This window comes from Caretta caretta, chromosome 1 (assembly GCF_965140235.1).
Source record: "Caretta caretta isolate rCarCar2 chromosome 1, rCarCar1.hap1, whole genome shotgun sequence".
Classification (NCBI taxonomy): domain Eukaryota; kingdom Metazoa; phylum Chordata; order Testudines; family Cheloniidae; genus Caretta; species Caretta caretta.
Window position 1 is genome coordinate 348,322,849 of NC_134206.1, and position 27,688 is coordinate 348,350,536.

At 43.7% G+C, this 27,688-nt stretch overlaps 1 protein-coding gene across 1 annotated transcript in view; it reads left to right on the forward strand.

The window, feature by feature from the left end:
- Window positions 1-9,494: 9,494 nt before the first annotated feature.
- Window positions 9,495-27,688, forward strand: part of NET1 (neuroepithelial cell transforming 1) — a 68,678-nt gene continuing 50,484 nt past the window's right edge. Inside the window, exon 1 of the mRNA XM_048836734.2 lies at window positions 9,495-9,708. Within this exon, the coding sequence (XP_048692691.1) occupies window positions 9,545-9,708 (164 nt within the window). The 5' untranslated portion in view covers window positions 9,495-9,544. The remainder of the gene's footprint in view (window positions 9,709-27,688) is intronic.

A 27,688-nucleotide genomic window follows, 5' to 3' on the forward strand; every position in this document is an offset into this window, starting at 1 on the left:
CCCCCAACTAAAACCTCTCCAACGCATCATCAAGGATCTACAACCTATCCTGAAGGATGACCCTTCACTCTCACAGATCTTGGGAGACAGGCCAGTCCTTGCTTACAGACAGCCCCCCAACCTGAAGCAAATACTCACCAGCAACCACACACCACACAACAGAACCACTAACCCAGGAACCTATCCTTGCAACAAAGCCCGTTGCCAACTGTGCCCACATATCTATTCAGGGAACATCATCATAGGGCCTAATCACATCAGCCACACTATCAGAGGCTCATTCACCTGTGCATCTACCAATGTGATATATGCCATCATGTGACAGAAATGCCCCTCTGCCATGTACATTGGTCAAACAAACTGGACAGTCTCTACATAAAAGAATAAATGGACACAAATCAGTCGTCAAGAATTATAACATTAAAAAACCAGTTGGAGAACACTTCAGTCTCTCTGGTCACTCAATTACAGACCTAAAAGTGGCAATTCTTTAACAAAAAAAGTTCAAAAACAGACTCCAAGGAGAAACTGCTGAATTGGAATTAATTTGCAAACTGGATACAATTAACTTAGGCTTGAATAGAGACTGGGAGTGGATGGGTCATTTCACAAAGTAAAACTAGTTCCCCATGTTTATTCCCCCCCTCCACCCACCACTGTTCCTCAGACGTTCTTGTAAACTGCTGGAAATGGCCCACCTTGATTATCACTACAAAAAGTTTCTTTCCCTCCCCCCCCGCCCCCCCAGCCCTGCTCTCCTGCTGGTAATAACTCATCTTACCTGATCACTCTCGTTACAGTGTGTATGGTAACACCCATTGTTCTCCATGTATATAAATCTCCCCACTGTATTTTCCACTGAATGCATCCGATGAAGTGAGCTGTAGCTCACGAAAGCTCATGCTCAAATAAATTTGTTAGTCTCTAAGGTGCCACAAGTCCTCCTTTTCTTTTTGCGAATACAGACTAACACAGCTGTTACTCTGAAACCTGTGAGCATTGTAAATACTTATACAGGCCTCCAAGCTCTTATCCAAGTTTTTCACTGCTGCAAATACCTCCAGGTAATGGCTGACAGTAAGGAGAGCCCTGCACTGTGTCCATGGGCCACAGTTCGGGATCTCTGGGTTAGAATAATTAAATTGCATTTACAACTTTGCAGATGGGATTTGAACCGGGACCCATTGCTTGCTGCTCCACCCTGAGCAGTTCATCAGTGACAAGGAGGATGCTGCCAACAACTTTGGGAGGGGCCACTGCACCTTGTGGGCTTACAATTCAATTTGCGTTTGGTTACAGGGCCTTAGTTTGTCCTCGGAGCGTTGTTAGTTTTAACTGGATTTTGATGTGGTGACTAGAGTGGACTATTGCAATGCCCTAAAGCACTCCAGACTCTCAGACGTTCTACACAAACATTAGCTAGTGTGTAAATGGCTGAACCTCATTTTAGATGGTCAGTGGCATAGCTACCGTGTAGCTGCCCTTGATTCAATAGGCCAGACAACCATGTCAGTGACAAAGGTGCAGGGAGAGCCGGGCACCAAATCACTGCATCTTGATGTTCCGCAGTCCAACTTGACTAGACTGAATCAGGCAGCAGAACAGAAAATATGTGGCGCTGGAGCTGCCGTGAGGGAAAGCAAACGGAATGGAGTTGCCAAGGATAGTGACAGACCGAGGGTGCTTCCCACACTGAAAGACAACAGCTGCTCAAAACTTCTCAGTAATGGGAGAAGGGAGCAAGGTGGAGAAATAAGGCATAGGGTGCAAAAGGGAATGGGTTAGAAACAAGGTCTGAGACATCCATACAGATATGTTGGTCTGAGCGGGGAGAGGTGGAGCTGTAAACTTCAGTACATAATTCATCAGAGTAGGTGAGAGCCCCTAGGATCTGATTGCAAAGAGGAAACAAAAGGGATTTGTGGATCCCTTTGAAACACCTTCAGGGCAGGAAGAGGCTTGTCAAAGGCAAAAGCTCAGAGTTCAGCATGGCAGAAGAATCATAGAATATCAGGGTTGGAAGGGACCTCAGGAGGTCATCTAGTCCAACCCCCTGCTCAAAGCAGGACCAACACCAACTAAAGAAAAAGGAGAATACCAAACCTTGGCTGGATGAGTCCAACCTACTGACCAACAATTAAAGAAGACATAAAATGTTTGTTCTTTTACCATAATCACAGTTCCCCTCAGCCAATGGCTCATTGGGCTGACAGTGTAGGCATGTCCGTTTCATAGCCAACTGTACACAAGGGAGTGGTGTGGCCAGCATCACGTCCAACTGCATTTGACTGCCCTAACGTGATGGATCAGGTACCCATTTTGCAGCTGGGTGAACTGGAGGTGGTCCGTCAGAGTGAGATGGAGTGCCTTAACCATGCAGCCATGGCTACTGCAGAAGCCTGGTCCAGCTGGATCACAGGTTTGAGCTGATGTATGTGAAATGGGCCTGTGTGTATTGGTATGTGGGGGAGAAGATGGAGGAGGGGGAGTTCTCTGAAGCAGGGAGGACATGGCCGCTCTCGAGAAGGACTATGAGGGTGGGATTCTGCAGATGGGGAGGAAGAAGGTGATGATGAATGTTATCCTTAACTATAAAGTAAAGAAAAAGGAGAATACCAAACCTTGGCTGGATGAGTCCAATCTACTGACCAACAATTAAAGTAGGAACAAAAGGCTAGATACTCTACAACCCGGCACCTTGTCATGCTACAAGCCAGCAACTCAATAAAATAAGCAAAGCTGATTCTCTTCTGAGACTGTCTGATCTTCTCAAACCACATCAAGACTTGAAATCTGACTACTCGGGCTTTGCAGGAGACTTTCCTGCTGACAATAAATCTGATCTATCTAATACGTTCTTCCTGCCTACCCTTCATTTCACCTCTTGCGGTAGCAGATGTCCGAATGAAGTACCATCTGGCCTTTCTGTACCCCTCAAACTTTTGCCTAGATACTCAAAGTTATGTTTGCTTAGCCCTACGGTGAACTCTAACAAATAAATCCTCATACCCCAATCTTTTGCAACATAACATTTAACTTCATTCTGAAAACAGCTGCACCTCTGTGGTGTGCTCTCTAGCAGCCTCTGAATAGCCTTGTCACTTAGCAAAAGACCCTATGCAGTAACTTATAGCACTGAGATGCATACTGTACATGTACCTTTCCTGGGTATCAAAGTATTGTTGAACAATTGCCAAATGGAAGTGGAGACTGTCTTACAGCAGACCACGTTAATCTAGGTCTTCTAAAAGACTCTTCCATCTTAGCACTGGTGGGAGCCAGAAAGCTAGTGTTAAGGCTGTCCAATCTTAGATGGAATCAACTTGCAATCCAATCTTAATAATTTTTTAAAAACTTTTCTTTACTAGCCCCACAGTGCCCCTGTCCTCAGCTGTCCCTCAGAAGAAGGTAGTGACTGTCTCTTATCATCTGGGTTTTTTGCTGGGGTGAAGACCAGCCCAAATAGGGACAACTGTCCCTGCAGGAGAAATGGTGAAAGTGACAGACTAAGGGCTGCCAAGCCAAGATCGTAACAGGGTTCAAAAAAGAACTAGATATGTTCATGGAGGCTAGGTCCATCAATGGCTATTAGCCAGGATGGGCAGGAATGGCGTCCCTAGCCTCTGTTTGCCAGAAGCTGAGAGTGAGCGAAAGGGGATGGATCACTTGATAATTACCTGTTCTGTTAATTCCTTCTGGGGCACCTGGCACTGGCCACTGTCGGAAGACAGGATACTGGGCTAGATGGACCTTGGTCTCACCCAGTAGGGCCATTCTTAGGTTCTTATGTTATGTTCTTATGCACAAACTGAAAAAGTAAATTGCTTCTTTCAACCAAAATAGCAGGTGTTTGGAATAAGAGGTGACAGTGCAAGGAAGACAGAATACGGACCCTGGACTTCAGAAAAGCAGGCTTTGACTCCCTCAGGGAACTGATGGGCAGGATCCCCTGGGAGAACAACATGAGGGGGAAAGGAGTCCAGGAGAGATGGCTGTATTTTAAAGAATCCTTATTGAGGTTACAGGGACAAACCATCCCGATGTGTAGAAAGAATAGTAAATATGGCAGGTGATCAGCTTGGCTTCACAGTGAAATCCTTGCTGATCTTAAACACAAAAAAGAAGCTTACAAGACCTGGAAGATTGGACAAATGACCAGGGATGAGTATAAAAATACTGCTCAGGCATGCAGGAGTGAAATCAAGAAGGCCAAATCACACTAGGAGTTGCAGCTAGCAAGAGATGTTAAGAGTAACAAGAAGGGTTTCTTCAGGTATGTTAGCAACAAGAAGAAAGTCAAAGAAAGTGTGGGCCCCTTACTGAATGGGGGAGGCAACCTAATGACAGAGGATGTGGAAAAAGCTAATGTACTCAATGCTTTTTTGCCTCTGTCTTCACGAACAAGGTCAGCTCCCAGACTGCTGCACTGGGCAGCACAGCATGGGGAGGAGGCGACCAGCCCCCTGTGGGGAGAGAAGTGGTTCGGGACTCTTTAGAAAAGCTGGACGAGCACAAGTCCATGGGGCCGGATGTGTTGCATCCGAGAGTCCTGAAGGAGTTGGCGGATGTGATTGCAGAGCCACTGGCCATTATCTTTGAAAAGTCATGGTGATCGGGGGAGGTCCGAGATGACTGGAAAAAGGCTAATGTAGTGCCCATCTTTAAAAAAAGGGAAGGAGGAGGCTCCGGGGAACTACAGGCCGGTCAGCCTCACCTCAGTCCCTGGAAAAATCATGGAGCAGGTTCTCAAGGAATCAATTCTGAAGCACTTTGAGGAGAGGAAAGTAATCAGGAACAGTCAGCATGGATTCACCAAGGGCAAGTCATGCCTGACTAATCTAATTGCCTTCTATGACGAGATAACTGGCTCTGTGGATGAGGGGAAAGCAGTGGACGTGTTATTCCTTGACTTTAGCAAAGCTTTTGACAGTCTCTCACAGTATTCTTGCCAGCAAGTTAAAGAAGTATGGGCTGGATGAATGGACTATAAGGTGGATAGAAAGCTGGCTAGATTGTCAGGCTCAACGGGTAGTGATCAATGGCTCCATGTCTAGTTGACAGCCAATATCAAGTGGAGTGCCCCAAGAGTCGGTCCTGGGGCCAGTTTTGTTCAATATCTTCATAAATGATCTGGAGGATGGTGTGGATTGCACCCTCAGCAAGTTTGCAGATGACACTAAACTGGGAGGAGAGGTAGATACGCTGGAGGGTAGGGATAGGATACAGAGTGACCTAGACAAATTAGAGGATTGGGCCAAAAGAAATCTGATGAGGTTCAACAAGGACAAGTGCAGAGTCCTGCACTTAGGACGGAAGACTCCAATGCACCGCTACAGACTAGGGACCAAATGGCTAGGCAGTAGTTCTGCAGAAAAGGACCTAGGGGTTACAGTGGACGAGAAACTGGATACGAGTCAACAGTGTGCCCTTGTTGCCAAGAAGGCCAATGGCATTTTGCGATGTATAAGTAGGGGCATTGCCAGCAGATCGAGGGACGTGATTGTTCCCCTCTATTTGACATTGGTGAGGCCTCATCTGGAGTACTGTGTCCAGTTTTGGGCCCCACACTACAATAAGGATGTGGAAAAATTGGAAAGAGTCCAGCGGAGGGCAACAAAAATGATTAGGGGACTGGAACACATGACTTATGAGGAGAGGCTGAGGGAACTGGGATTGTTTAGTCTGCGGAAGACAAGAATGAGGGGGGATTTGATCGCTGCTTTCAACTACCTGAAAGGGGGTTCCAAAGAGGATGGATCTAGACTGTTCTCAGTGGTAGCAGATGACAGAACGAGGAGTAATGGTCTCAAGTTGCAGTCAGGGAGGTTTAGGTTGGATATTAGGAAAAACTTTTTCACTAGGAGGGTGGTGAAGCGCTGGAATGGGTTACCTAGGGAGGTGGTGGAATCTCCTTCCTTTGAAGTTTTTAAGGTCAAGCTTGACAAAGTCCTGGCTGGGGTGATTTAGTTGGGGCTTGGTCCTGCTTTGAGCAGGGGGTTGGACCAGATGACCTCCTGAGGTCCCTTCCAACCCTGATATTCTACGATTCTATGAAGAAACATATTAAACTCTTCTACATAGATCACATAAAGCACTTGCTAGTACCAGAAGCGTGAGAGAAAACCATGGCAGACCTGCACAGATGGCCAAACTTGACTTCAGTTGTAAGAACTGGCTAACAACAACTCTTCACCGCTAACACAGAATAAACATCCATTGTCCTCCTGCCCTATCTGGGAAGCTCAGGGCAGGTCTACACTTAAAAAGCTGCAGCAGTGCAGCTGTGCCGCTCTAGCACTTTAGTGAAGATGCTACTACGCCGACAGGAGAGCTTCTCCCATCAGCTTAGTAGTTAATCCATCGTCGCACTCCCATCAGCATAGCATTGTCCACACCAGGAGTTAGGCTGGTATAACTAAGTTGCTCAGAGGTGTGGATTTTTCACACTGTTGAGTAATGTAGTTATACCGATGTAAGTTTGCACTTTAGACCGGGCTTCAGTATTCTGTAAAACTGGGTGTCAACGAATGTAGTTTATTTTAATGACTTTGAGCATGTTTCGACTACAAAATTAAGTCAACCTACCTTATGTCGGCATACAGCCACCACAGTAATTACATCGCTTGTGCATGTCTACAGTTTGCTCTTTGTTGGCAGTGTGCATCCTCACTAGGAATGCTTGTATGATTGTACTCTCAGCGTGGGGCATTGTGGGATGGCTTCTGAAAGCCAGTAACAGTCGACATAAGCATAATACACTGACGCTGCATCAACCTAAATGCATCAACAGTGACTCTGTGCCTCTTGTGGAGGTGGAGTTAAATCAATGTAGCAGGGCAGTTACAGAGGTGGGAGCAAAATTTTAGTGCAGACACTTCCATAGTTAGGTTGACAAAGGAGGCTTACGTCGACCTAACTCTGTCGTGTTGACCAGGCCTTAGTGGATTGAATTGCACCACGATCCTTTACATTATGCTAGAAGTCCATGAAATGATATAAATAATCATCAGACCCCATAATATCATTGCAAAACACTCTTTCATATGCCTCATGGTTGTTGTTGTTTTTCCGTTTTCTTCCTGTTTACAGTTTTTTAATTCCATGCTAAAAGTTTTCAGTGCTAGAGGGCAAAACTTCTGATTAAAGTGGTAGAAGTTGGTGTGACGTTGCACTCCATATGCTTTATAAAAATATGTTTATAAGTTTGAATATGATGTAACTGGAATATGCTTTATGCAAAAGCTCTCTTGTAAGGTATCATTACAAAGCTTATAATCTACTGAGTGTGTCCATCCTATTTGTATGAATGTATCATTCTTGTATCTGAAACTAGGAATATGAAGTATAACTCTGAGATCCTATTGTAATTATGCAAAGTGTGGGCCATTAATGGTGGTTTGGAATCTTGATGGCTCCCATTGACTAGGATAATTGGTTGTAAATGGTTTGTTTCCCTGCAAGCCTTCCTGTGTACATGTCGGAAGAATGAGGTCTTACAGTGACATGTGATCAGGTCACCTGAACTGGAATCCATCTTAAACTTTCCCATTTAGAAGGAGGCATGGGGACCCAGAGAGACAAAGGATTCCTGCCTTGGGCCAAAGCTGTAAAAGGGGGTGGAGCAGGACAAAGAAAGGTCCCAGTCATGAGAAAGCCCTGGCTTTTCACCTAAGATGCCTCCTGGAACTAACAAGGTCTGTACCAGGGGAAAGGATTGGGCCCAGACTAGGAAGGAGTCTAGTCTGTGAAAGAAGCTTATTGGAACATCTCTGAGGGTGAGATTTACCTGCATTCAGTTTCTTAACTGTATTAGGCTTAGACTTGCGTGTTTTGTTTTATTTTGCTTGGTAACGTACTTTGTTCTGTCTGTTATTACTTGAAACCTCTTAAATCCTACTTTTTATACTTAATAAAATCACTTTTGTTTATTGATAAACCCAGAGTAAGTGATTAATACCTGGGGGAGTAAACAGCTGTGCATATCTCTCTATCATTGTTCTAGAGGGTGGACAATTTATGAGTTTACCCTGTATAAGCTTTATACAGAGTAAAATAGATTTATTTGGGGTTTGGATCCCATTGGGAACTGGGTGTCTGGGTGCTGGAGATAGGTGACCTGCTGAGCAGTTTTTGGTTAAAATCTGCAGTTTTGGGGGTGTGGTTCAGACCCTGGGTCTGTGTTGCAGCAGGCTAGCATGTTTGGCTCAACAAGGCAGGGTTCTGGAGTCCCAAGCTGGAAGGGAAAACAGGCTCAGAGGTAAATTCAGCACATCAGGTGACAGTCCCAAGGGGATCTCTGTGACCGAACCACGTCACAGCTGGCAACACTGATAAATCTGCAAAAAAAATTCTTAGGTGACAGGGTCTATGCTAAAACCAAAATTCTCTTCCCTGAGGGAGGGAGCAGGCTTAGTTGGGCAAAAAATCTGTAAAGACAAAATCAGAAATGGCATTAAACATAGTATTTATTATCCTGTACGTTCTAGCACTGTATGAAATACTAGCTCAAGTCCCCATGCATTAGATAATATCACGGCTTGCTTTTGTGCAGCCTCCTCTCCTCTACGACTACTTCCCCCCTCCTGTTTTAATTTCCTCCGCTAACAACTAGTTTCACCACATCAAAATCTGGAACAGCACTTATACTGCAATTACAAGCAGCTCAGTAGATTTGTCCTTATGTGAGCTTGGCCCTCCAAAATCATACATGCCAGGGCTAGAGCCTAATTTCCTTAAGGCAGCAGGGGGCAAACAAATGAGAGCTTTCGGTATGCCTACACTGCAGCTAGGGGCAAGCCTCCTAGCCCCCAGGGACAGACACAGGCTAGCTGGGCTGGAGCGGCGGTGCTCAAAGTAGCAGCGGGGACGGGTGCTCTCTTTGGGGGGCAGGAGGCGGAACCGCTGGAGCTACACCGTCCTCGCTTATTTTTAGTGCCTGAGCTTGAGCGCCCACTAGGGCCCGTCTGCCGACCCAGGCTGGCTCCCAGCCGCACATTACATGCCCCTGATTCCCCACCCCGGCCCCCAATTCTCGTGGGCTCCAAAGCACGGGGGCTATTATCAAGCCCTTGGGGCCCTGGTTGTGGGGCTGGTGGGGCAGCAGGATCATGGGTACCAGCCAGCTGAGGCAATGTGGGCGGGGTGGGGGAAGGGCAGGGGGCAAGGAGACCTGAGCTGCCTCTCTCTGCCTCTGTTTCCCCACCCGGGCCTACAGGGGCGCAGGGCGCATGTGCAGCACGGAGCTGCCCCTCCCCCGGCTTTTGGCACAAACAGCCCCGCCCCGTAGCTGAGGGCTCCCCGCCTGGCCTCGCCCCCTCCCCGCCGCGGCGATCGCCGCCCTGCCTCTGGCCCGCCCTGCCGTCTCCTAGCAACCAGCGCCAGCGCTGATTGGCCCGGGGGTGCCCGCCGCCATTTTCAAACCGCTGCGGTCCCGCCGCCGCCATTAACCAGTGCGCTGGAGCGGCCCGGGCTGGTCCCCTCCCCCCCCCGCCCGCTCGCCCCTCCTCTACCTCCCCCGGGGCTGCCCGGAGCCAGGCGGCTGGGCATGGCGAGCGGGCCCGGCCCCGCCTGCGGCCCGTGCGGGGACAAGCCCCCCAGGAGGAGACGGAGCAGGGCCAGCACGAGCGCCCGGCCCAGCCGCTCCCCCGCGGCGGAGACAGAGACCACCCCGGACGGGATCGGGGCGGCCTCGGCCTCCTCCTGCAGCCGGTAGGTGCAGCCGACCCCAGCGGCCTCCCTGGGGCCCGGGACCCCCAACCCCCCCCGTCAGTCCCCGGCCCAGCGAGGGCGCCCCCCCATTTCCCGGTCACCGCCGGGTACGAGCCCCCTGGCTGCAGGGGCGCCCCGGATTAACCCCCCCCCCCGCCGCCGTTTAAACACCCCGTGAGGCTGCTGCAGGGGCGCCCCGGATTAACCCCCCCCCCCCCGCCGCCGTTTAAACACCCCGTGAGGCTGGAACGGGGGTTTTGGCACCGGCCCTCCCTGCGCTCCTCGGCCGCTGTCCCTGCTGCCCGGGCGCGCCGGGCCTTTCTCTTGCCCGATGAACAGCCGCTGGCCGCTTTGGAAGCGGATTGAAAAAGAAAAAGGCCGGAGATTGTTTCTGTGCAGGGATGAATCGTTTCCCGTGGCCCCCGCCATCTAAGGATAAATTCAGAGGTGTAGGCGGGCAGAGGCTTTAAACGCAGGTCTAGCCTTTGCAGCTGGGTCCTGACCCAGGCTGGGTTTCTGTTTGTTGCTCTTAGGCATTGCTTGTTTTGCAATGCGGCGGAGAAATCACAGCTATGGACTTGGACCCCCTCCCCCATTGTGCTCGGTGCTGTACAAATTGAACAAAAAGAGGGAGGCTGCTGGAAAGGTGGCCAGCAAGGGAAAAGAAACTTTTTGCCTCTTCCTTTGTAAAAAAGGCATAAAAATACCTTAAAGGCGTTTCCCCCCTGCCTCTGCTATTGAAAAATAACACTACACTGTGAGGTGTTTACTACACTGCCTGGATGACACCATAGTTGGTTGGAGAACTAGAAGGATTATGCCATCTCAAACAGAAAGAAAGTGAAATCTGGATAGGAAGTGGTTTTATCTGGACTTCTAACACCTAGTGTCTCAGTCAAATAACTCCTTTGATAAGGATTCAGTGTCTCCATCCTTCCAATTACGAGCTGAGAAATCTCACCATTAACACTTGAAATCTGAGTCTGCCAGTGAAGTCAGGACTCTGAAAGTCTTCTTTCCTTTGGGGGGTGAGAGGGAAGTGACCTTTGACCTTTTAAATCAGCAGGTCCAGCTAACTTGCATCCCAGAGTTTTAAAAGAGATGGTTGAGGAACTTGCAGGAAGATTATATTGGTTTTCAATAAGCATTCGAGCACTGGGGAAGTTCAAGAAGATGCAAGAAAGCTAATGTGCCAGTTTTTAAAAAGGCAGGGCAGGTTTACCTGGCTAATAGACCTGTCAGCCTGACATTGATCATGGGCAAGATAAATGGAGCAGCTGATATGGGATCTGATTAATAAAGAATTAAAGGAGGGTAATGTAATTCATGCAAATCAACATGGGGTTATGGAAAATCGATTCTGTCAAACCAACTTGATATCTTTTTATGAGATTACAAGTTTGGTTAATAAAGGTAATAGTGTTGATGTCATACTTGGACTTCTGGAAGGCATTTGACTTGGTACTGCATCACATTTTGATTAAAAAATTAGAATGATATAAAACTAATATTAGAGACCAGGTGGGTGAGGCAATATCTTTTACTGGACCAACTTCTGCTGGTGAGAGAGCCAAGCTTTTGAGCTACACAGCTCTCTTCCTCAGGTCTGGGAAAGGCATTCTGAGTATTATAGCTACTAACTCAAAGCTATGAAAAGTCAAGGCAAAAATATTCAATCTAGCTTTCTCTTCTTACTACCTGTAGAGTTAGAAAATGATTTCTACAAATGTACTAGCTGATGTGGAATGTGCATAATTCTAGTATTGTGTACTGGGGGCAATTATGGCAGTATGTTTGTTTAATGTGTACACTAAGTTGCTGAACAGTGTCAAAGGCCCACAGAGCATGAGAAAGGTGTTTTTTTAATTGGCCAGCCTAAATCTAAATAAATAAAATATTGTTTAGAGAGTTATTTGAAAATGACCGGCTTTAGTAAGACACCTTCCACTCTGGATGGCACAACTGCTTATGCAAGCGTTTTTAAGTTAATGTAAAAAACCTTATCTACAATAAGCTGGGATGGGTCAAATTGTAGCATAGATGGGGGATAACAATGCTGAAAGCTTTAGGTTTCTGTATAAGCTGATGGAACACCTACTTACTATTTGTATTATCATAATGCCGAGCAGCCCTTTTCATGGACCAGGACCCCATTGTGCTAGTTACTGTACAAACAGAACGAAAAGTCTCAGCCCCAAACCGCTTACAATCGAAGACCAGAGACAACAGATGGATACAGGCAGACTGATAAGGGAGTACAAGGAAATAACATGACTATTTTGTGGACAGACTGTGTCATCTTGTATTAGGCTCCAATCCTGCAGTTTGATCCATGCAGGTGCAGTCCTGTGCCCATGCAGACCCCAATGAGAATCAAAGGAAGTTCCATGTGGGGACAGAGTTCCAGCTGCAATTTGGCATGATCATGTGCTAAGTAAACTCACACTTGATGCTTTTTTCAGGTTTCTTAATGATTCATTTATCTTTTATCATCAGTTAACATTTCAAATGTCCTCTTATTCATGGTCAGTCATTCCCTGTCGTGCTGAGACCTAAATTACATAGCACTTGTAGCAATGCCCAGAGGTCCCAGTCAGAATCAGGCCACCATTGTGCTGTGTGCTGTACAAATACAGAGGGATTTGTTATGTAAGATGACAAGACACATGCAATGGGCAGGGAAGAGAAAAAATAGTCAAATATATGCAATTTTATATATAGATATATTATAAATAAAGAGCAAATTGTCCTCAGTTGTTACTTGACTGATCATCATTAACTGGATGGGTTCTTATAGGCATCACTGTTAAGAGGTCAGCCTTGAGGAGGATTAGAAAGAAAACTGTAGTGACACATGGAGTGCCCTCCCTGAACTGATCCATGAAGACAGAACAGTGTGGAGAAGAAACAGTTGTTTGTCAGCGTCTTAAGGCTGGCATCACTGATGTGAGTGGGACGTGATATAAGGCAAGTGCTCAAGTAAGGTGATGTGGAGCTATGAAGGAACTTTAAGCTTCATGTCCTCACCTTCATTTTGATGTGGTAAAACAGGAGGAGTAACAAGAATGATTCAAAGTAGCATGTGTGTTAGATGTGGTCAGAGCAGCAGACCAAAAAAAAAAGCTCTTAGCGGCTGCATTCTAAATGGACTGGGGAAGGATGATGTGGCTGCTAGGAAGGCCAGAGATGAAGAAGTTACTGTAATCATGATGGAAGATAAGGGCCTGGCTGTCTGCACAGAAAGAAAAGGATGAATTTTCAGGAGAGATGTGAATGAAGAATGTCCTTCCTGAACTAGTATGTGAAGTCACTGTCTTTTTTTCTCTTTTAAATCCCTCCCAAACACCACCTTCTGCAAGAAACTCTCCATTTAACTCTTATATTTATTCATTCTTCCCATTTATCTCATGCTTAAAAAAATCTGTTATGTCGGACTGTGATTCATCATTAGCTTAGCAGCCAAGTAATAATGGTGGTGATGCCATTGTCTTTTTTCTCCTCTTCTTCTTTTCCTTTCTCTTTATACCCTCTTGTTGTGGCTTGTCTGAAATGAGTGTTTAAGCTCCTTGGGATAGATCTTTCCTTTTATATATATTGGGAGCTGCTTTTATATATATTGGGAGCCATTTGGTGGTTGGTAAAATAATGAACAGTACACGGTTTTACTGACTTAGATAAAAGGAAAAACAAGCTTGGTTGTAACATTAACAAATAAATGGAACTTTCCACCTTGCTGCAACTTTGGAGAAAGTAGTTATGTAAGTGTACTGTATTAACATAATCAGTATTTTAAGTACAGCTTTGCAAAAATTTAGACACATTTTAAAATCTTCTGTTACAGCGACACCTTACTGTATTATTTTTAAGAGAACACTTAACAAGAAGAGTAAATGTGAAATCCTAATTGGTTTTTAATTATTTCAGAGTCTGTTACTGCACCTGAGTAGTTATGTGATTTTTACAGTCTCTTTGTTTCCCTGTTACTGTAAGACCCACCCTTTTTGGCCTCCTTCCATTTTCTCCCTTGGTTCCCTCTTCCATTTTTGTTTTCCCCCTGCTTCTCATGCACACTGGAAAACACAATCCCAACTATACATACAAAATGATGCGGTCTTGATTAGCTAAAAGAAAGGGAGTACTTGTGGCACCTTAGAGACTAACCAATTTATTTGAGCATGACCTTTCGTGAGCTACAGCTCACTTCATCGGATGCATGCATCCAATGAAGTGAGCTGTAGCTCACGAAAGCTCATGCTCAAATAAATTGGTTAGTCTCTAAGGTGCCACAAGTACTCCTTTTCTTTTTGCGAATACAGACTAACAGGGCTGTTGCTCTGAAACCTGTCTTGATTAGCTGTTACCACTCCAGAAAGAGATCTTGGAGTCATAGTGGCTAGTTCCCTGTTAACGTGCAGTGGCAGTCAAAAAAGCTAACGATATTAGGAAAGGGATAGATAAGAAAGCAAATATCCTGATGCCACTATATTAATCCTTGGTACACCCACACCTTGAACACTACATATCTCAAAGAAGATATTAGAATGGGCAAAAGTACAAAGAAGGGCAACAAATGATATGGGGTATAGAAAAGCTTCCCTAAGAGGAGAGATTAAAAAGACTGGACTCTTCAGTTTAGAAAATGACTGGGAAGGGGGAAGATATGACAGGTCTGTAAAAGCATGTATGCTATGGAGAAAGTGAATATGGAAGTGTTATGTGAAGGGGTAAAGAACTAGGGCTCACCTGATTAATTAATTAATAGGCAGTAGGTTTATAAACAACAACAAAAGTAATTTACACAACTTGTTGCTGGGGCAGTTGTGAAGGCCAAACTTACAACTGGGTTCAAAAATAATTGAGTTTGATGAATAGGTCCATCAATGGCTATTAGCCAACATGGTTAAGGACACAGCCCTATGATTGGGGTGTCCCTAAACCTTCAACTGCCAGACTTTGGGACTGGGCAACAAGAGATGGATCACTCAAAATTGCCCTGTTCTGTTCATTTCCTCTGAAGCATCTGGCACTCTGTCAGAAGACAGGATACCAGGCTAGATGGACCATTGGTCAGACCAAGAATGCCTGTTCTTACATTCTGTTGTCCACATACAGTTGCGTAATCTGTTGTTCATGCTACAGTTAATAGTAATCTCAGGGCAAGCATTTTACTGATGGCTTGCAAAATACAGTATTACCATTTTATAATTGTGTGAAACTCTGGGTGGATAACGAGTGTTATCACTGCTGAAGCTAGATAATCTTAGTCCTATGAATTAAATTATAAACATAGGATCTTTCCCAAGTGCCAGTCTACACAGTTAAACCCAGAGTTCCTCCTGTAAAAGACTAGATATCCAGGCACCCCTTTCACTTACCTCAGAGGACCCTTAATACGTTCACAGGCAATTCCCAAAGGAAAGGACTTTCCAGTCCTAGATGTCTCTTGCAGAGTTTTGCTGCTGAGTTAAACCCCAGATGCTGAGACAGGACTGGTTATACCCATCGCTCCTAATCTTTATATTTGCTTTGGGCTCAATCGGTCCTGAGACTTCCAGTGGGTCATGGGGTCATGCGCTAATACTGAGAAGGCCTCCCTCTTCCTCCTGCTTTCCACTTTATATAAGTGTTACAACTATTATTAAAAATCACTACTTCAACCCCCCAATTGTATCTGAGTGTCACCCTCTCCCTGGCCCCCTTCATTTAAAAAATACATCAGAATTTTTATTTTCAAAATCTGTTTAAAATTAATTTTGAGGTTAACAACTTGTGGTCAGCCCTAACTGTACTATAATCTATTAAAATCATTTATGTAAAAAATGTGCTGGCTCAATGAGCCCTCCTCAAATTGTAATGTTAAAGGATGCTGCTTTTCTAATTATATACAGAACGGGAAAGACAAAAATATTTAACTTTTGAGGTTAACTCAAGTTCTATAAATGTTGCAGTGTCATGTACTGCATTAAGTATCTATAGTAAAACCTCAGTTTTAAACTCTAATCTTACAAATGATGAGTTATGTGGAATATTTTTCGTCAGCAAGGGGGAGGACTCACACAGTGAAATTGACATCAATGAAAACATGTTGACATCCCTTCATATTCCCATGCCTTCAGCGCTTTGGAAATCACTTTGGAATAGTTTGAAGGACAAGAAGAAATCAATGCAGTGCACCATACTACAGTTTCATGCACCATACCTACTGTACTTTAGCGATGTTCAGTTTTATTCAGTCTCTTACTTTGATGAACTCAGTCACCCATTGGGGATAGCTCAGTGGTTTGAGCATTGGCCTGCTAAACCCAGGGTTGTGAGTTCAATCCTTGAGGGGGCCATTTGGGATCTTGGGCAAAAATTGAGGATTGGTCCTGCTTTGAGCAGGGGGTTGGACTAGATGACCTCCTGAGGGTCCCTTCCAACCCTGGTATTCTATGAAAATCTATGAAATTAGTTGGTGTAAAATAGGTGTTCTGCTGTGTTATTTTTTTTCTTTACAATGGATACTGGTATTTATATATTTCCTCTGTTTCTGTTGTGCAGAAAAGTTTTTGCCTTGATTACTTTTGGTTTCAGTTTGTCAAGCAGGTGCAGAGAGAATTTCTTCATTTGGATGAGTTTATTCATAGGCGAGAAACTGAGAGTTAAGAATGCAGGAAGGCTTGTTTTCCTCTTCCAATCTAAGAATAAATGAATAAGTAGGGAGAGGATGAGATCTACTAATTCTAAAAACTTGGACATTGAGCCAGATTTTCAAAGATATTACACACTTAAAAATGCAGATAAATGCTTAGTGGGATTTTCAAGGCACCTAACCTTCTTAGGTACCTATCTGCATCTTTAGGCATCTGACTATTTGAAAGTCTGTTCCATGGCAATCAGAAACAATCTGTCACCTGCAGTAAGTGAGTTAATACTTTTCTTTGTTTGATCCGTTTTAAATGCAAAACTTGCCTTGATAAACAGAACATATTAAGATAGTTTCATTTTAATAAACATTTTAAATGTGGTTTTGTACATATTTAATTGAATTCAAGTTTCCATCTAGATACATCCTGAAACAAATCCTGAGTAAAAGACAACCATTATCTTGTAGTAAAAAAAAATAAAAAAATAAGTCACTATTTTCTAACGTAGTAAATGTAAAACTTAAGACTGAACAAATGTATGTTAAGCTATATAATTGTTTAAATACATACATATACTGTAGCCACCTAGTTGGCAAAAAGTATTTAGTGTAAAGGCTATATTTGATGTACTTTTGTTATTTTCCAAAAAAAAGTTTAAATGCAAAATAAGATTCAAATCAGTGATTTAAATCAAGGTTTCCTGTTTGTAGGCATGATTTTAAATGAACATCTTATTTAAATTACTTTGATTTAATTCACTGCACTCTGCTGTAACTCCCACTAAAGTTGATGGGAATTATGCTTGCTGACTGAGGATAGAACTTGGGCCTTGAAACTATAAACTTTGGATGGACATAGAACCATTCTAACTTTTACCATTACAAATATAACAATTGTCAATTTTAAGTACAACAGCCATTATCATGATCATTTGATAGGGTTGTAAATATAAGTTCCTTGTTTTGACCTGCAAACAGCAGTGACTTGCTTTAAATCAAGTCATTACTAAGATTTTTAAAAGTAAAATAAAAAATCCAGGGGTGGAATCCTGACCCTCAGTGCAGTCAGTGGCAAAATTTGTCAATGCTTTCAATGAAATCAAAATGTTACTGCATGTTGAAGTGAATGTAATACTAATTAAAAGTACCAGTCTATCTGATAACCCTGGAAACTGACTGACTTGAGAAAGTTATCCTTAAGTGTCAAGAGTTTAGTCCCCATTATGAATTCCTATAGGCAGCATTTGAATTTTATTGCTTGAGGTGAAGGCAGTTCTGTTCTCGGACCTCAGTTACCAGTTGGCTAATGTTACTTATTGCCTCTTTTTCCCCTTTCCTGATGGATCCTCCACTGTATTCTATGCTTCCAGACTTGCATCAGCTTGAACCCTACACTAATCTGCTTCCTTGCTCTGTGTGAGAGGTAGTGAATATGCAGATTGTGGTAAGTGTCAAGCCACTGCATCGTGGAAAGTTTGGAGGAAAGCGTAGGATCTGCACGGAAATCGAAAGTAGTGACAAGATAGCAATGAGATTAATATGTGGAAGGAAAGACGTTCTAGAAAGGAACATGATGGAGATGAACTAACATTATGAAGCAAAGGGGGTGGAGGAATAAAATTTGAAACTTGACAGAGTGGTACAGATAAAGGCACAATGACAAAGCAACTGAAGATAAGTTTAAAACAGCGAGGGGGGCGGGAATTTAGGAAGGAAACACCCACAATGTAAATACACATTGATGGAAGTTTTCTTCTTGTGAAGACTAATGGAAATTAAGTACCTAAATCCTTTGTATGTTGACTCAGTTGCTTTGTCTCTTCACATTCTTGACCTCCCAAAAAGCAGTTAAAATTCACAGATAGCTTAATATAGGACAAACTACATGTTTATCTAGATTTCCCAAATGTGCCTTCAGTTTCAATTACTATTTGGACTATTATGGGAATTGTGTCCAGGGTTGACATGTGAGAGTAGGATGTTTCAATCTGCATGCACTACAAACTACATCTTGCAAAAACTGCAATGAGAAGCTGTCCTGCATCCACAGGTCCCATGCTCTTGAACAGTTCCTGGGAGGACCCCCTCAGTGTGCCAGAGCCCCTTAGGGTTACACTCTTTCACTGGTGTTTCACCACCTCCTGGGACTGAACCCTGGAGCCTTCAGCACACCTACTTCAGTGTGAGCTCTGTTCAGCAAGTCCACCTGAGTTGGACACCTGGAAAACTTGTACATCCAAAGGGAGAAATGTGCACCCCCGCCCCTTAAACTAGAGTGGCACTTAATGTTGTAAAAACAGTAGGGTTAATTAGAAGTCTGGAACATTAGAAAGTCCTTGGTTAACATAGAGAACAGCAAGCTACAGCATAGTCCATCTTGGTCAGTCTACAGCACAGAGCCCTCTGACCCTGCCTTTGCCCCAGTTGAGGAGAGTCTTCCGCTTCCAGCAGGCCACACGTAACAACCCTACCTAGCCCCTTCCTCAGTCCTTTGTTCTTGTCCCTGGGAAACCATTGTCACCTGTCCCTCCTTCTCAGCCCTTTGTTCTCTGGCTGGTCAAACACAGCTGGCTTCCTGTGGAGGGGTGGGCCATCCATGGTCATCAGTTGCTAAGTACCAAATGTCCAGGCACCTGGAGTGGCCATTGTCTTCTCAGACTCTCTGTGGGCAAGGGGCCTCAGGCCCCAGAGAAGCTAGGCATCAGCTACACCTCTATCTCTGGGTCTCTGTAAAGAGTAAACAACCTTTTTTCCCACCATCTAGTTAACCATGCAGTACAGTATTCATACAAAATATTGCAGAAAATTCCTACCCCTTCACAGAAGCATCCACACAACTCTATAACCCCACTTCTAATTTTGACATTGTATTCCGGTAGCTGACAAACATATGAACCTTCAACTGAAGGCTAAGAAAGTTCACAATAAACAGCTGAGCCCACCAGAAAAAAAGTTGACTTGACACTACTGCTATTTCTAAGATTTAAAAAAAAAAAAAAAAAAGCCCAACCCCCCCACTCCTTTTAGGCCTTTACACATCAAAAGCAAAAAGGGCATTAATTTAAGCTTTCTCTTAGCAAGCCATCTTTAACATGGGCAGCTTGTCACCTCAAAGTATGCTGCTGAGAGGGCTGCCTTGTTTATTAGAGCAGCAGTTTCCCAATCCCTGACTCACTGGGGAAACTGAGGTAGTTTTAGGATTTCAGAAAATGATCTACACATAACCCCCTCCCCCACACGCACACTAAAAATGTGTGTATAAAGAGAACATGTGCCGTTAGAGTACAGTATAAGGCATTTCAGAAAGTGAAAAGTGTGATGTCCCTAAAAACTGAATGGAACTAGAGTTAAAACTATGCATCAGGGAAGAATGTCCCATGGAAACTAAATTAAATTTATTCATAGGTCACATCAGTAGGGCCCTGAGCAGATACAAAATTTGTATCCGCATCTGATCTGCAAAAATGGTCTGTGGATATCCACATTCGCAGATGCAGATATCCCCAGATTTGCAGGGCTGTACACACCAATCCTTACATGAAATGAAATGGTTTCATCTCTGTTCAGTGGGAAAACATCCACAGAATAAAAATCACCATTGCAGTTGTCACTGCCTGTTGGTGGTGGAAGGGTGACCAGACGTCCTGATTTTATAGGGACGGAGGGTGGGGGGCTTTTTCTTATATAGGCACCTATTACCCCCCATCCCCATCCCGATTTTTTACACTTGCTATCTAGTCACCCTACGTGGTGGTGACAGCCTCAATAAAGAGGACAAATCTTGAGTGGGCATGGGGACTGATCTCTCCTTTCCCCCTTAGAGGTAGAAGAGACAGCTTGTAGAGATGTTGCCTTTTCCCTTTTCAACAAGTACCCCATGCAGTATGGAAAATAGTTTCCCTTGGCGTTAGTCAGAAAATGTCATTGAAAAGTTAGAAATGCCAGTTAATTATCTTTGATGAACCAAAAGATGGCAAAGGTATAAACATCGGAAATCTCATCTCCCTCCAACTCCCTTCAGTTTGCAGTTCTTGTTTTTCTTTTGAAAAGCATTGTTTTTCTGTAATAGCTATAAACAGTTATTCAGAAACTTTTTAAAAAGCAAATAAAGTATCCAAACTTATTCTCAGTGCATTAGAACATCAGACAAAAGCTTCTGGCACTGGTGGAACATCTAATGGAGCAAATTATGGACACAGCAGCCCACCTCTGAGAGCCGGGTTGCTGAGTCTGTAATATTTTAACCTCAAGAACTGTTATCCAAAAGCCTTCAGTTGCTCTTAACTGTTGTAGTGGAGTGTAGGATGAGAGGCTGAGTTCTCAGGTAGTGGAGTTTTAAACCATTTAGGGCTTTAAAGATTGACATAAACAGATTGAATTGTACCTAAAAATGAACAACACTTGGGATCAAATATGATTTCCTGAACTCCCAGCCACTTGCCTTTGCTCAGGAAGTGGGCAGTAGTATTTTGTACCAGTTGTAACTTTCTGGTCGACTTCAACAGCAACCCTAAATGGAGCACATTGCAGTAGTCTAGCCAAGAGGTAACAGGCAGAGATGATCAATTCAGCGGCCGGAGTGGATGCAGTCTTCTAATTTAGTCATGGATGTGCACTGTGGGCGAGTGCTACTACTTGAGAATCCAGTAGTCCCCAGTCTGGTAAACAGAAGACATACACCCTTAAATGTACAGAGGCAGTGTCTGCTATCACTTGAACACTTCCCACCACGAACAAGCATAATCTCCATTTTATCTGGATTGAATCACAAACAGTTCACCTTTCTCCCAGACCCTTTATCATGTGGGAGAGTACAGAGATTTTAGAATCTAAGTGGACATACAGCTGAATATCATCTGTATTCAGATATTGCCATGCAATATATCTCAACCTTCCCTAACGGTTTGAGGTGCACATTGAGAGGGAAGGGTGGGATCACAAATATGAGGACTCTTGGGGTAGCAGCGCGGCTGTCTCTACCACATACATAATCTGTTCACAATGGATTTGTGTTTCTCTCTTTCCTCCCCCATCATTTTTGCACCCCTTGCTGGAACCTCAGAGAATGCCAGCTTATTACTGCTCTTAGTGCTACACCTCCTGCATTAGAGGAGCACCTGTCAGTCCCTGTCTCAACCATGAATGTTGTGGGGCTGAAATGCCAAAATATCTGATTTGGAAGTTAAACATTCAAAAAACCAACCCTACTGAAAAGATGTGTTTGAAAAAGTACACTCTGTATTCTGTCATGCTACATCACTCTGATTATATTCATAAACAAAAAACAATATAACTAAAACGGGAGGGGAGACTATGGTGTGACTAGAATATAGGGAATCTCAGAATATGCAATTTGGGTCTTTTTGTTAAGACTCACATTTTTAAAGTTACTTTAGGAAAGGTTTCAGAGTAACAGCCGTGTTAGTCTGTATTCGCAAAAAGAAAAGGAGTACTTGTGGCACCTTAGAGACTAACCAATTTATTTGAGCATAAGCTTTCGTGAGCTACAGAATTTTTAGCCACTGTATAAGGGAGGGAATGCAGTTAAATTTTATTCCTCTGGGTGTCAGTATAAGATAGCAATTTTGATATTTCAGGGTAGAGTTAAAAAAGTAGAAACTTAAGTGTTTTGTTTCTCATGTTTGCTTGTACTTTGAGCCCAGTATTTATATTAAAAATCCAGCAGTTGGACTACATGTAGATTTCATTTTATTTTACTAATAAGGGGTGGTGTGTAACTCATTTTTCCCAGTGTAAAAACAAAAATAGCTTCTTGAACATAGTAGGGTGATATTTCCCTCCCCCCGTTGTATGATTATTCCTTTCATGAGAGTCCTCTCTTCTGATCAGTCTCCTTCTAACCCACACACGCTAAATCCGGTTAAAGGTGATTTGCAAAGGAAGCCTGAAAATTGAGCCAAGCATAGAAATACATGCTAATCACCCTACGCACTTTTGTGTGTGTGGGCTGGGGGAGGAATGTAGCCAGGCATGGGGTGGTAATCATCACATAAGTCTAAACTTTAACATACAAAGAAAATCTGTACATTCTGCTGGGTGGTTCCAGATTCACTGCAGATACTCCAGAATGCATCGTTCTGGTTGTGGCATTGAAGAGAGTACAAAACTCTTCTATTGCATAATCCGGCACATAAGGTTACAATCGAGTTGAATTGGTTTTGCAAACATGATAGTCTTCATGGTGGTTTTGTTTTGTTTGTAATTATAGCCACTTTTAGGTCAGTTAGGGCACTCGGTGCATGTTACTGTGTTTGCTCAGTTTACATCTGAGGGTCCCAAAATGTGAGATTTTCACAAGAGCCCAAGTGACTTTCAGTGGGTATTGTGTTCCTGAGTCACTTGAGCTCTTCAGATGATTCAATCCAAATTTCTTTAAAGCATTAACTAAGGGTCCATCCTGTGAGCCCTGTGTGTATGGCATTTCCTCTGCATTAGGAGCTTTGCATGCTCTGTGTGTACAGGATGGGGCCCAAAGCCTACAAACACCCTTGTGAGACAGGTAATATTATTATACTCATTTTACAGATGGGGAAACAGATCCCGAGAGATTAGTGACTGAACTGGGGATAATGCAGTCTGACTGTCGGTATATTGCGCTAATGGCTATTCAACATGGCCTTTACTTCCTCACCTAAGTGGTTGAATTTATTACTGTTTGCAGTTAAGCAGCTGCCACACTCCACCCTAGATATGACTGTGTTTTTATATTAAATAAAGTGATTACAAGTCACACGCAAAGAATGTACTTTGTAAACCTTTGAGGAAAAAAGTTGCTGTGTGTAGTAGATATGTATTTTATGACCACACAATACTGCAAAATGTGTTCTCTTCCGGTACTATATTAAAACCTGTATTTTTCTAAAACTGTAGCTTTATGTATATTAGAGAGCCACGCTGGGTGAAGTAATATCTTTTATTGGTTCAACGTGTGTGGGTGAAAGACCAGCTTTTGAGCTGCACAGAGCTTTAGGTATATGGCATTTTGTATTATTATTTAAGCTTTGACCTAATTTGTAGTGCATTTCCAATACAATTTGTAAAAGAACCTCAGTGCAGTGCTCTTCCCTCGGTCTATTCAGATTTTGTCTTTAACTTGATTACGGCATATGAATGTGTGTACAGCATACTGTATATTGCATTTTATATGATCATCATAAGACTCTTGCAATATTAGTACATATGCACCAGGGGGCGGAGTTGAGGTTGCTCTGGGCCCTAAGTGCATTTTCATCCCTGGAGATAATTCTTTGTGATGTTTAGATTAGAAGACAAAGTGAAATCCTTTTGTACTAACGCACCAGAAATATTCTCTCAAGCTTGAATAACCTCTAGTAGAACAAAGCAAGGTGAATTTTTCAAAAGGGCTTTCTGTGCTCACAACTAGTGGAATCTCTCTTCTTGTTTCTGTAAGCCAGGTTATTTTATTAATGGGGTGGTGGAGCTTCCTCCAACCCTAAAAACACCCCAAAAACAACTCGACCCTTTTTATTCAAAATAACTGAAAATACCTGTGAAGCTTTTATTACATGAAATATCTGCTCTGTGATTCTACTGGAATGTCAGTTTCCAAATCTCACTATTACTTCTGTAACACTTATAAAACTCTTACCTATCTCTCCTTTAAAAATTGGAAGTCAAATCCTACTGAGGAAAATAGAAAGGAACATAACGTTGGCAAGTTAAGTGCAAAAGTATAATTAGGCAGGCAAAAAAACAATGTGAAGAGCAACTGGCAAAAGACACAAACTAACAGCAAAATAAAATAAATAAATACATCAGAGCAGGAAGCCTGCCAAACAATCAGTGGTGCCAGTGGATGATTAAAGTGCTAAAGGAGTATCAAGGAAGACTAGGCCGGACTACGCCATTGCATAGAAGATAAATGAATTCTTTGCAGGGTGTTCACTGCAGAGGCTGTGAGAGAGGTTCCCACACTTGTGCTTTTCTTTTCAGGTGACAAGTGGGGAACTGTTCCAGATCAAGATGTCAGAGGGTGTTTTGGAACAAATGGATAAAGTAAACAGTTATAAGTATTCACCCAAGAGTTCTGAAGGAACTCAAATGTGAAATTGCAGAACTACTAACTGTAGAAATGTACCTTATCTCTTAAATCAGGCTCTATACCAGATGACTGGAGGGTAGCTAATGTAACTCTGATTTTTAAAAAAGGCTCCAGAGGCAATCCTGTTCATTACAGGCCGGTAAGCTTAACTTCAGTATCAGGCAAGGTGGTTGAAATTATAGTACGGAACAGAATTATCAGATACATAGATGAACACAATATGTTCAGAAGAGGCAACGTGGCTTTTATAAAGGGAAATCATGCCTCACCAATCTATTAGAATTATCTGAGGGGGTCAACAAACATCTGGACAAGGCTGATCCCAGTGGATATACTGTACTTGGACTTTGAGAAAGCCTTTGCCAAGGTGTTGGAATTATTATTTATGCAGGATATTATCATGACATTAATTTAACCGTAAATTCCTTTATTAAATCCAAAGGCCAAACTGTATTTATACAATTGCTCTAAACATGCCTAAAAAGCCTAAATAATAAGCAATTTACTACATCCAAACTATAACAAAACATTTATTAGCATTTGATCAAGATACTTGCAAACAGGCTAAACCCACCAGGGATGCTTAGACCCATATTAGTCAGCTCCAGTGTGGTCAGGAAGGTATTAGCAATGAACCCTTTAAGCATTTACTACTTTATATCCTTTAACAAACAAGTGATGTCATTCCCAGTTACTATCTTCAGCTAAAAACCAATTTGAGACCATTCACCCTTATTTCCAGTCTTAATCCAGATAAGATTTATAACCTCCTTTCTCCCCAGGCCTTTCTTCCCTATCTCTTCCCCTCCTTGCTGACCAACTGTTTTTCCTCTGCACCTGGATTCACATAGGCCCTAATCTTTGAAATAACCCTGTGGGGGTGGGACGATCCATGTTGGCTCTTTTTAAGGCAGATTCTCTGTCTTATTTAAAAACATCTGCAGTCACCCCCATCAGACAGAGGCCTTCTTTTTAGAAATGCCCCTTATTTCATTAGTCATTCTTTGAACCAGACATCCTTCCTACTTCATTCCTTCTGGCCTTATAACTCTTTATTTTCAAGGCCTTTCTTTTACTTGCTAGTTAGGACCTTTCTTAACAACACATATTTCTTTAACCAAACTTAAGCTAACTTCAATTATCTAATTCTGGGCAAGAAAATGGCAGATGAAATTCAGTGTTGATAAATGCAAACTTATGCATGTTGGAAAACATAATCCCCACTATACATACAAAACGATGGGGTCTAAATTAACTGTTACCACTCAAGAAAGAGGTCTTGGAGTCACTGTGGATAGTTCTCTGAAAACATCTGCTCAGTGTGCAATGGCAGTCAAAAAAGCGAACAAAAAAGCTAACATAGGAACCATTAAGAAAGGGATACTTAATACGACAATGCCACTATATAAATCCGTGGTACTCCCACACCTTGAATACTGTGTGCAGTTCTGGTTGCCCCATCTCAAAAAAGATATATTAGAATTGTATAAAGAACAGAGAAGGGCGACAAAAATGATTAAGGATCTGGAACAGCTTCTATATGAGGAGAGATTAAAAAGACTGGGACTGTTCCACTTGGAAAAGAGACGACTGAGAGGTGAGATGATAGAAGTGTCTGTCACGTTGTGGAGAAAGTGAATGAGGAAGTGTTATTTACCCCTTCACATAACTCAACAACCTGGGGTCACCAATGAAATTAATAGGTAGCAGATTCAGAACAAACATGAAAAGGCACTTCTTCACACAATGAACAGACAGCCTGTAGAACTTGTTGCCAGGAGACATTGTGAAGGCCAAAAGTATAACTGGGTTCAAAAAAGAATTAGATTAGTTCTTGAAATATAGATCCATTAATGGCTATTAGCCAAGATAGTCGGGGACAACAACCCCATGCTCTGGGTGTCTCTAAACCTCCGACTGCTAGAAGCTGGGACTTGACAATGGGATGGATCACTACATAAATTGCCCTCTTCTGTTCCGTCCCTCTGAAGCACTTGGTGGCCACTGTCAGAGAAGACAGGAGACTGGGTTAGATGGACCATTGGTCTGACTCAGTAAGGCAATTCTTATAATCTCTCCAGACAGCTAAAACTCTTGTCCAATCCCTCCTCATTTCCCATCATGATTACTGCAGCCACCTCGTCTCTAGCCTCCCAAACAGCCATGTTGCTTTCTGTTTATACAAAATGATCTTGGCAGCTGTGTCTTACTTGCTCATCACCCCAGTCTCTGAATGCTTCCACTGACTCCCCACTTTATCTTAAATAGTTCAAGATTCTTGTCCTAAACTTTCAGACCCTTCACTACTCTGCTTCTTCATATTTTTGTTGTTTGCAAAATCTTCGTTATGGTCAGGTGTAGCAATGACAACTAACTGCGCCCACGCCAAGTTCAGGACAGGAATAGTAGATGAATGAAGTGAGTGTTGAGGAGAATGAAACTTCTAGGCATGTATAAGGAGGAAGGCTATTTTGGGAGCAAAGGGCAGCTTGAAGACAGTCACAAGTGAAATGAGGAGACTCCAATCTTGTCTAAGCACAAAAATTGCATCAGTTGCACAAAAATCTGTCGTAAACCAGTTGAATAAAAACAGTGCAAACCCTGTGTGTGGAGACACACAGGATTGCTACTGGCTTAATGATCTAGCACAGGGGTGGGCAAACTATGGCCCGCGGGCTGGATCCGGCCCCTCGGGGCTTTGGATCTGGCCCGCGGGATTGCCGCCGCTCCGGGAAGCAGCCACACCACGTCCCTGCAGCCCCTGGGAGTGGGGGTGGGGCAGCAGAGAGCTCCGCACCCTGCTCTTGCCTGTGGGTACCTCCCCCAAAACTTCCATCGGCCAGGAATGGGTTACCGCGGCCAATGGGAGCTTTTGGGGGAGGTACCCCCAGGAGAGGGAAACACGTGGAGCCCTCTGCACCCCACCCCCAGGGGCTACGCAGGGACGTGGTACTGGCCGCTTCCTGGAGCAGTGCGGGGCTGGGGCAGGCAGGCAGGGAGCCTGCCCTCGCCCCAGTGCATACAGCTGCCACCCCAGAGCCACTCTAGGTAAGCGGCACTGGGCCAGAGCCTGAACACCTTCACCCCGCCTCCCTGCCCTGAGCCCCCTGCTGCACCCTGCACCCCTGTGCACCCCAGCTCCCTGCCATGAGCCCCCTGCCTCATCCCACACTCCTCCTGCACCTCTACCCCTTGACTTGAGCCCCCTTCTGCACTCCACACCCCTCCTGCACCCTAACCCCCTTCCGTGAGCCCCCTCATACACCTCACAC